The 10,013-nt window shown below is 42.7% G+C and overlaps 1 protein-coding gene across 3 annotated transcripts in view; it reads right to left on the bottom strand.

The window, feature by feature from the left end:
- XPR1 (xenotropic and polytropic retrovirus receptor 1) overlaps window positions 1-10,013 on the bottom strand; it is a 110,044-nt gene that overhangs the window by 23,073 nt on the left and 76,958 nt on the right. For all 3 annotated transcript variants that reach the window (XM_035900776.1, XM_009645290.2, XM_035900777.1), the window contains 5 exons: window positions 8,847-8,996; window positions 8,345-8,428; window positions 7,912-7,993; window positions 3,690-3,877; window positions 3,279-3,458 (listed from right to left, as the gene is read on the bottom strand). In XM_035900776.1, the coding sequence (XP_035756669.1) occupies window positions 3,279-3,458; window positions 3,690-3,877; window positions 7,912-7,993; window positions 8,345-8,428; window positions 8,847-8,996 (684 nt within the window). The remainder of the gene's footprint in view (window positions 1-3,278; window positions 3,459-3,689; window positions 3,878-7,911; window positions 7,994-8,344; window positions 8,429-8,846; window positions 8,997-10,013) is intronic.

Raw genomic sequence — 10,013 nt, 5'->3', positions numbered from 1 at the left:
AAATCCTATTGACTGTCAATTAGACTCCCCCTCAATCCCAGTCCACTTTCCCTCTAAGCCTGAACAGCAGTTTTGCTACTTTCAAACCAGACAGTTTTCATGGTCCATTACCTTTGATTACAACTCTCTCTACCCGGTTAGTTATAGGTACTAACGGCCAATTTCTCAAAGAGACAGCACCAACCCCATCCTGTGTAGTTCAGAGATTTATGAACCTTCAAATTAATGAAAGCACAGCCTAACACTGATCTTTTATATTGCTCTCCTTATTAACCTAAAGGGTATGCAGTTACAGAAACCCAGGAAAGGACTGACACATTCCCATCAGCTTGTGATACCAATTTAAGGCTCTGGACCTAAATTTCAAAGCCAAACAGCGGATTAAGACTTCGTGGCATTAAACAGCAGATATGGATCTTGATGCAGAAAGCACTGTGCTCAGGTAGGATGGCCCCTGCTACAAAGGCTCAAGCAGGGAGGTCTGTCCTCAGTCAAAGCAGTCCAGCTGCAGAACAGCTTTTGCAGAGGTCAGAGAAGTCACACCAGCCTTCCCTTTCAATAGCTCCTTCCTCTGTTTTACCAACACTCCCTCATACTACCTTTACCTGTTTCATCATAGACCTATTCCCTCCCCGCCCAGAAAAAAAGACTCACTAAAATAAAAGAAACATGAGAACAGCTTTACAGCTAGATCTCCCTGAAGAAAAGAAGAAATTAACAAAATTCATTTTGTTATTTAATTTAGGGGAAGACACTTAGGCACTGCCAGATGGCAGCACAAAACTTTTAAGAGAGTAGAAGCTTTCCACCTAAAAGTTACAGCAGAAATGCCCAGGACCTAGCTAAGGCACTGGTAACTCAGTCAACTACCCCCAAGAGCCTGCGCTGCCGTTTGAACCCTCCTAACCCTGCGCGTCAGGCACTGTGGTGTCCAACTGCTGCCACAGCTGCCCAGGCACAGCTGGAGTCACAGCCCAGCTACCAGAGGGCAGGTACCACAGGTAACTCTCCTCACTCCCCAGCTGGGAAGCATCTGCAATGTCCTCCAGTGAAGATGGACTGCAAGAATAAAGTCATAAAATACCCAAAAGCTGGAGTTGAACCTCAGTTTCAAGTAATCGGTTGCCATTATATATCAACAGCACCACAATCCAAGCACAGACTTCCTGGTGCTGATTACTGCACTTTTAATAAGTGCTGAGCCAGGAGACATTTGAGCTGGAGCTAAACACTTCCTAGATTTTCACCTCTCACAGAGAGGCTTCTGTGCAGTTGTTTCGCCATTTCAGCGCCCTGCAGAGAGCGTGGGCATGCAGACGCTGAGCTATCCCCTGTGCTCAGATCCAATTCCTCACAGCAAGCTGCTCTCCTCTGCCTACACAAGTGCACTCATGGGCTTCTCGTCTGGCAGCGATGGGGCAAAGAAGGACACCACGAGAAAGAAGAGCCTGGCATGGGAATTAAACTTACTATGCGCTAAATAACTTTTTTCATTCAGAGGAAGACCAACTCAAGTGCAACTTGCGGTCCCTCAGCAATTATCAAGAGATCCCACCCATGAATACCAACAAGCAGTTGGTGATGATCACAGGTGGATGCAGTAAGCCTCCTAGATCCATCAGGAAATGCTAAAACACACTAAAGTATGCTCCTGATTTGGTTGGAGAAAAATTGAAGGTGCCAGTAATGCTCTGCTACACCTGATATATCAGACTTCATTTTGGCTGGAAATGAAACACCAAGCATGCAAATCAAAAGGCTCACCAAACCAAAATTTGTGTGAACAGCACAGTTCTAAGAATTGCACCATTTAAACCTCCTTTCACCAAGATAGCTGCTGGTGACCGCAAGGAGAAATAAAATACACTCAGCCATCCATTTACACGTAATAAAAATGAGAAAAGCCTAACAGATATTCCTTATGTGGTTTGTCTGGCCTCTTTTTTCCCCTGACCCCTTCCGCAAAACACACACTCAGATGCACTGTGTCGTTTTCCACCATTAAGGTGATCTTGCATTTTGATGAAGCTTTTTTCCCCAGGAGACCTTGGGATGAATTGGCCTGTGCACGCTCGAAGATATGTCTGTATTGCAGACTGCAGCGTAGTCTAGAGATAGGTGGGACAGAGCAGGTGCTGGAAACGAAGAGCTCTGTGAAGACTGAGAATCTTAACCCGTTAAGACATTAAGGTAAATTAGCACAGATATCGCTCATATGGTTAGAGCGCTTTTAGTACTTCCCCTAGCACCAAAGGACAGCAGTGAGACTAATGAGGCTTGGGACATAGATGTACATCTATGAGAGATGGCTGAATGCTGGAAGGCAAAAAGAATGAAACTGAACTAGCAGTAAGCTAGCAAATCAAATAACAGAGGTAAGCGCACAGAGGTTAACTGGCTGTGTGCATACCTGCTCGCACACGCTTGAAGTGTCGTTCTAGGTTTCATCTTTGTCATGTTCCAGATAAAGTTAATTGTTTTAGTTGGCATTAAAATGATTTTACACATAACATCAGCCAGCCAAACCCTCTTCTGCCCAATGCTCTCAGAGCAGTTCCAGCAAGAATAAGGTATCAAGGGAACCATCTTTAATAAAGTAAATTTGAAAGGTCATACAGGGCAGGGAAGAATGTGGGAAACAGAAATTGATGAGCCATCCAACAAGTTTGAAAACTTCTTTTGGAGCTCTCACCTATAGCTGGAACACTGAAGTAGCATGCATATTTACATTCAATTTACCAGATTTGTCTTACCAGCTGGGTCAAAAATAAATAGTTCTACTTAACATGGCAAAAAGATTTGCTGAGAAAACCCATCCACCTATGAACATAATTTCCTAAGCAGTAACCCTTGCAAAGGTTCCCTTCTCCATCAGTGAGCCCTCTCCATGTTGGCACTCTCCCAGTTTGGGCTGAGGAGCATCCATGCAGCCTCGCCTTAGAGCACTGTATTTCATGTGCAAACAAGCAAAGGTATCTGAGTGTTTCTGTATGTGCACAAGTATGTACACAGAAGTACGTCTACAGGAAGATTACCAAGTAGCTACCTGCAATACGAAGATAATGATAGACTGGTACAAACAAGCAGAAGTTGCTTCTGTAAACCCATGCTCAACCACCATTTGCAGTCAATACTCTATCAGGTCTGCTCAATGAATACACAGTGGTATAAGGATCCCTCTTCCTTGAAGATTAGTGACGCTTGTATACACATAACCAGTACTACTCAGCTACGGCATTTTAAAAATTTTATTTATTTAAATCAGGTTTGAGACTTACCAATAGTTTGAGCAGCCAAAAACGGGACTTGTAATATAAGGTTTTGGTGGGGTTGATGAGAAAAAGCAACATGAAGCCGTACAAGATGAGCGGATTCACCTGCATAGGGATGTAGGTGAATTTACCATATATACATGCCAGCAGGCTCAGGCACCACAAAACCCCCAGGAAACCAGCAATCTACAGAAAGATAGAAAAAACACATAGATACCTTATGAATATATAGCCCTGAAACCTACAATGAATTCTCATTACAAGAAAAGGGACCGCAGTGCTCAATGCTGTAATCTAATTGGACTTCAGCAACTTCCTCTTCTAATTGCGTTAGAACTCCTTGCCAGGAAACAGTGCAGGATTTATCCTCCTGATACATCGCACAGCTCAACCGCTCCTACAATCTATTCTGTTTACCTCAAAGAGATGTTGATGGGACAAGTTGCTCCTGGGATTGAGTTCGAAGATGAGGACGTGATTCACTCCAGCCTGTCTCCAGCCATATGTGTTGATACCCAGGAGAAAGAGGAATTCTATCAGGAGAAAGCCACCTCGATAGATTCTCACCAGTGGCCACACATTTGGTCCATCTATAAAAGCCACACCTGGCAAAGACAAAAATACAACGACCTTAGTGATAGCACAAGTCATGTCACAAAGCAAAGCTGTGCTCTGCTGCTTTATGCTGGCTCTCAGATGCTCGGCTGTACCCCATGAAAACAGGGTATGCTCGTATGCACCTGCGTGTTGCATCAAGTGGAGGACTTTTTGCCTAGCCTGCCAGAGGATTTAGGAGTATTCCGGGGAAAATGCACTCTCCAGCTGGTGTAGCCAGGTCATTAGCAGCATTTGAAGTCCCCTGTCTCACACTACAGGCACAAGGGACAGCACTAGCATAAATTGTGACTATGTGCACTTATATGCTCTGGTTTAATGGAGATAAAATCCCAGCAGAGAGATACACAAATACTTCAGCTCCCCACAAAACCAAGAAGCACCATTTACAGCATTTAAAACAATGCTAAATTGCACCTAATCACGGAACTCAATACAACTGTAATGTAATCCATATTCATAACTAGCAATATAATTTCTAGCTGCACCCAAACAGGAAACACAACATAAGGCAGCAATACTGGAAAGCCTGTTGCTTCCTTTATTCAGTCTTTAGGGTTTTGGAAACAAATTTGCTTAATTTCAAAAAATGAGTAGCCTTATACAGCAGCAGCTTTCTCTAGCACAAGCCCCTTTGCAAAATACCATCCTCTGGTTGACCAGTACGGGTTTTATGAGAAAGGCACAAATAAAATACAGTTGTTTGAATCCTCACTTTCAGTTTCACGCAGTGTTTCTCACTCACGTGCTTTTTAAGAGGGGAAAAAAGAACTGATGCTGAGAATTTGTTCTCACAACCCCCCCGTCTAAATTACAGCCCCAAGTTTTTCAAACTTTTCTTCAGGGAAAGCATATCTGTAAGAAGTTTCATGAGTTCAGCAACTGTACTTTATATCACATGAAATTATGGAGGAACAGTGCAACGAATAATGACTCAAACTATTGATTTGAATTTAAAACTTAATGACAATATTGGATTCAGGCAAGAGAGTGTCAAATTTTGGACAGAAATTACAGACACCCTGAATAAGCTGAAAGAAATGAGTCTCAAATACGGAATTGCAAAAGCATGCATTTCAAATTTTAATCTGAAATGCCTGCAGACAAAAGCAAGGGAGGTGCTTCCCAACAGGACAGAGTAGCCCCAAAAATATTGAACAAGAAATGACCAGACAGAACAGGGCAGATGTGCTGTGTGCTATTCGAGACAGAACACCCAAAGGTTTATCCTGAGGTGAGTACAGTTTAATATGACAGTATAGCATATGACTTCCATAGCTAATACCCGCTAATCTTGTTTCTGGATTCTCAGCATGGTAGAGGACCATAATTGCAGTTTGGAACACCAGCTGGTTCTGGAGAAAAAGCAGATACTGAACTGAGCTGAGTTACTGACCACACAGAAACTGAGAGTATCTCTGTATATTCTCTCCTCCGATACTAAGGCCTATCTAGTTTAGCTTGTGCAGTATAAAGGCTAGATTTGTTTGATTCCCTTTTCATGTTTCCTAACCAAACCATTTTCTTCACTATAGCTGAGCAGTTTGACTGAAGACTCTCAAGGACCCCACTTGCAGGGAAGTGCCCAGCAAAGGTGTACCAAGTCTCAAATTGGCATGACCCAGTCCAGGGCTGTGTGCTACAGCCCCAAGGCAAAGATCTTCCGTTCATATATAATCATAAAATCATCTAGATTGGAAAAGATCTTTAAGATCATCAAGTCCAACCGTTAACCTAGCCCTGCCATCCCACCACTAAACCATGGCCCTAAGCACCTCATCTACCTGCCTTTTAAATACCTCCAGGGATGGGGACACAACCACTTCCCTGGGCAGCCCGCTCCAGTGCTTGACAACTCTTTCGGTGAAGAATTTCTTCCTAATATTCAATCTGAACCTCCCCTGGTGCAATTTGAGGCCCTATCCCCTCATCCTATTGCCTGTTCCTGGGAGAATAGACCAACACCCCCCTCACTACAACCTCCTTTCAGGTAAGTGTAGAAAGCAATAAGGTCTCCCCTCAGCCTCCTCTTCTCCAGACTAAACAACCCCAGTTCCCTCAGCTGCTCCTCATCAGACTTGTGCTCCAGACCCCTCACCAGCTTTGTTGCCCTTCTCTGGACACGCGCTAGTGCCTCAATGTCCTCCTTGTAGTAAGGGGCCCAAAACTGAACACCGTATACTGCTTCCACTTAAATCCAACACCACAAGCGAAGTCGCCTCCTAGAGTCAAGCAGGTACATGACACTTGGTCAACTGATCCCTTCAGCAAGCAAAGGCTCTGAACATGGTGCTCAGAGAGGAAGATGTCACTGGTGACAAGCCCAATGACATCACAGCCTAATTCCCAAACGAGAGACAGGGCACTCCTGCAGCAAGAGTCTTGAGATTTTGCATTAAGTCTTACAGGTTTTTGGTTAATAAAACATATGCCCATTTCCGTGAACTTTCAATCTCAACTACACATTAGCCTTGGTACCTAGGAAATCTGATACAGAAACAGTGAGGGCTCAAAATTCATACTCTTTAGGGTGACACTCTGCTGGGGTCCACCCATAGCAGCCTTTAATGGACCCCAAGTTATTGTGAATTCATCTCTACACAATGTTGCTGGTCTACTTTTAAAATCAGGCAATACAGAAGTGGTGTACTACTAAAAGTCACATTTTAATGCTGTTTTGCAGATTGTACATACGCAACACTAAAATCCTATCATTGTCAATCAAAACACAAAAACAATTTAGCAAAAGTAGCAGAGAGGTTAGCAAAGTAATATCAAATTAAAACCAAACACTTTGCAGTTAGAATACAGTTTTTGCCCGATACCTGAAGTAACGTACAGATATCAGATCATGTCTGTTGATACAAACACATCTATTACTCACTCTCGGTTTAGTAACATCTGCTTTAGAGAGAAATCATTTTTATGAATTCATTCTCACAACTGTGTCACTTTTTCATTCTTAATACTGAGAGATAAAGCAAATACAACTGGCTTCAATCGTATTTGCATATCACACAGAGATCAAGCATGTAAGTTACAAAAAAAAAAGATATGATGAATAAAGAACAGCTTATACACATTAAATGGACCCTTCATACAGTCGGGTCAAACGTCTGCCTCTACCACAGGAAGACCAAACGGGAAGCAGTGCAAACAGATCCTCAAACAGAGAAATTTTATCCCAAGAGATGACTGGATCCAATTACAGAAACATCTGATTAAAAAGCCTTTTAAGTCAAAAACACAGACATGGGCTTTCCCTAATGCAAGAGCTCATATGTTGATTTGTTAAACCTTTTCCTTTGTACTGCTTAAGCAAGTTACAACGCTACTGAAATCACACGCACAATTAGTAAAGCCGCTTGTGATGAAGCGCTGTATCTGGATCCAGCGTACCGACATAGCTTTTACTCTAATGAGAGTTCAAACTCAGAAGGCACAAAGCAGAGTAAAACCAAGACCTGAGATAGGCAATAATTTATTGCAGCTTTTAAACAATCTTGCCAAAATCTGCCAACAAGAAAGAAGTCATTTAATTCCATTAATAGGCACCAAGCATTGAAATCCTAGAAATTTCTACGTGAACACATCCTGAGTGGCATAGTGCTCACGTGGCGCTCTGTCTGGTCTCATTTCTCTGTAGGGAATCAGCACCATGCAAAAGTTAAGTTCTGTGAGTACCTCTCAAGGTGGGAGAGGGATATGCATTCACAGAACAGTAACAGAAATCTGTCTTTATACATGGACATTGCACCTCCAGAACATCCCTTCAAGAGTAAGGGGGAAACCAGGAGAACAAACCACAATATGTTCAAACTCCAAAATCTGTGTATCTAACAAGAGAAAAACCACAACCTGTTACCGAGCAGAACTAATAATTCATAACAGTGTGATTTGACTCAGGCTGATTTAACCCAGAACGTTCTGACCAACCCAGTTTGGATCCAGGCCCTCGCTAAGCAATGAGAACATATCCAAAGCAAGGCATGGGAGCCAGCTGTCTCCAGCTGACGATACCCACCTGAAAGTATGACAGTGACGTTCAGTGCAATGAACAACCCACAGAACAATCCAACCCTGAATGTAGTCCAGGCTGGTACAGGCTGTGAACAAAAGGAATGGTGGAATTAAGGTGGAGTAAATAGGTTAGCATCTCAACATCCTTTGAAAAATATTCCAGACCACAGAAACACTAAGCATACGTTATTATTAGCACAAGTTTCCTTTTACTATTTATCTCATCCCTTCATTACCTTGTCTGCATGCATTAGGAACAGTAAGCAAGCCATTTCCAAATCTTCCGGAACTAAAGCAGATTATGTGACCATGCCCCCCTCACCACTCGCGGAGCATGCTCACGTCAATTATTTTCACTACTCTGTTCAAATGTTGAATCTAATTTGGCACCTTGGCAAACTGGAGAAGCAGCTTTGCTATACAACTTGATCTCTCACCTGAGCTGCTCCTAAGGGTGGAACACGCAAACGTTTCATAGCCTTCTGTCTGTCTCCATCTTCTAACTCATTGGTCACCACTTCCTAAGGAGATAAAGATATACATCACAGAAGTGCACTCTAATGATAAGCACATGGTACTGCGTTAAAACAAACAAACAAAAAGTGGTTTATTTCCCAGTTACATTTGAGCCCTGGCCCAAGACTCTTCTCATACATGGTAACAAAGGTATGAAAAGCTCACCACACTGCACCAAGTTATTACACAATACAAGCTAACCCCACGTGAGCTTGTCAGAGTGAAAAGCTACAAGTTGAAGAGAACATACCCAAATTTATGCAAGCAGTGCCAGAAATCAGTGGCATTTCAAAATCAATTAATAGTTGCCTTGGTGGTGAATACAAGGTATAGAGAGGACAAAACATTATAGGGATCAGCAGTGAATAAGAAAACATTGTCTTCTAGTTAAAAGAGGAGCAGCGCCCAGACTAGCGCCTTTACCTCTGTTTCAGAGATAAGCTGGTTGATCTTCTTGCAGGTATAGAAGGGTGCCACCTCCACCTCGGCCACCCGCCATTCTGCCCCCCGCGTCGTCTCCAGGTTCTTGTCATGCTTCTTCAAGATCTTGCGGAAGCCGGTGAAGTTCAGGTTCTGCAGATGAGGGAAAACAGTTACTGGCTTTTACCTCAGTCAGCTCCCAAGAAAGTTAAATGGTTTCATTTCCAGCGCTAGCAAAAAAGGAGTAGTTAATAAGAATCAAAATTATTGCATCTACTGTCAGGAAGTTTTTGAGTTATTACTTTATTGGAAGTAATACATAACCCTTGCAAATAACAGAAGAAAAAGTAGAACTCGAGGGCATAAAAAGAGGTAACTTATTTGCAGGGAACTACCTAAACCTCAAATTCTCTGAAAAGCCAAATCACTGCCACTTTTCTCCTTAATGCAGGAAGCGATGACATTCCTGATGAAGCCTCACTGAAGATAAATAACCTTTGGACATACCCAAAAGTTGTATGCTTAAAGTTATTTCAAGACACACTCTCTCTGCCTGGGTACACTTTACTGCACATGTCCCACATACTGCAACTCAGCAACTGGCCTCTGGATTAGCAGTAGTTGTAACGAGCTCTTAACAAAAATGTAAAGCTGTAGAAAGACTACATTTTGTCCCAATTTCTACAGTCATTGCCAATCCTTCAAGGTGTTTTCTCTTTTGAAACTAGGCTACTGATTTCCAGTTTCTTTAAACTCCACATTGGTTTCAAATCAAGTTCTCCAGATAAGTGCATTACAGAAGGGAAATCCTTGTACGACAGAAAACTTGTGAAAGTTTTAAATGCTGCAGACTAAATCCAGCCAAGTGCAACCCCGTAACAGCATCCTTTTCCACAGAGTACATTGCTCGATGGCTGCAAAACTAGTTTAGGCTTGCAGACGTGGGAGATGCAACACTCCAGTCTGTCGAGATAAGCACACTGTGCCGCATTAAACCACAAAATAACGGTTGATTTCCAAGTTATGTATGAGCCCTGACCCAACACTCTGCTAATGCACAGTAACTAAGACAGGCAAAGCTCATCACACTGCAGGCAATTGCCGCTGTGACAAGATGCATTTGAAATCCTGCATTTCATTATACAGAACATGCCACTCGAAAGGCTCAAC

Source organism: Egretta garzetta, unplaced genomic scaffold, assembly GCF_000687185.1.
Source record: "Egretta garzetta isolate BGI_Z169 unplaced genomic scaffold, ASM68718v1 scaffold598, whole genome shotgun sequence".
NCBI classification, from domain to species: domain Eukaryota; kingdom Metazoa; phylum Chordata; class Aves; order Pelecaniformes; family Ardeidae; genus Egretta; species Egretta garzetta.
The sequence above is the reverse complement of the archived record's forward strand: the minus strand, read 5'-3'. Positions and strand labels throughout refer to the sequence as shown.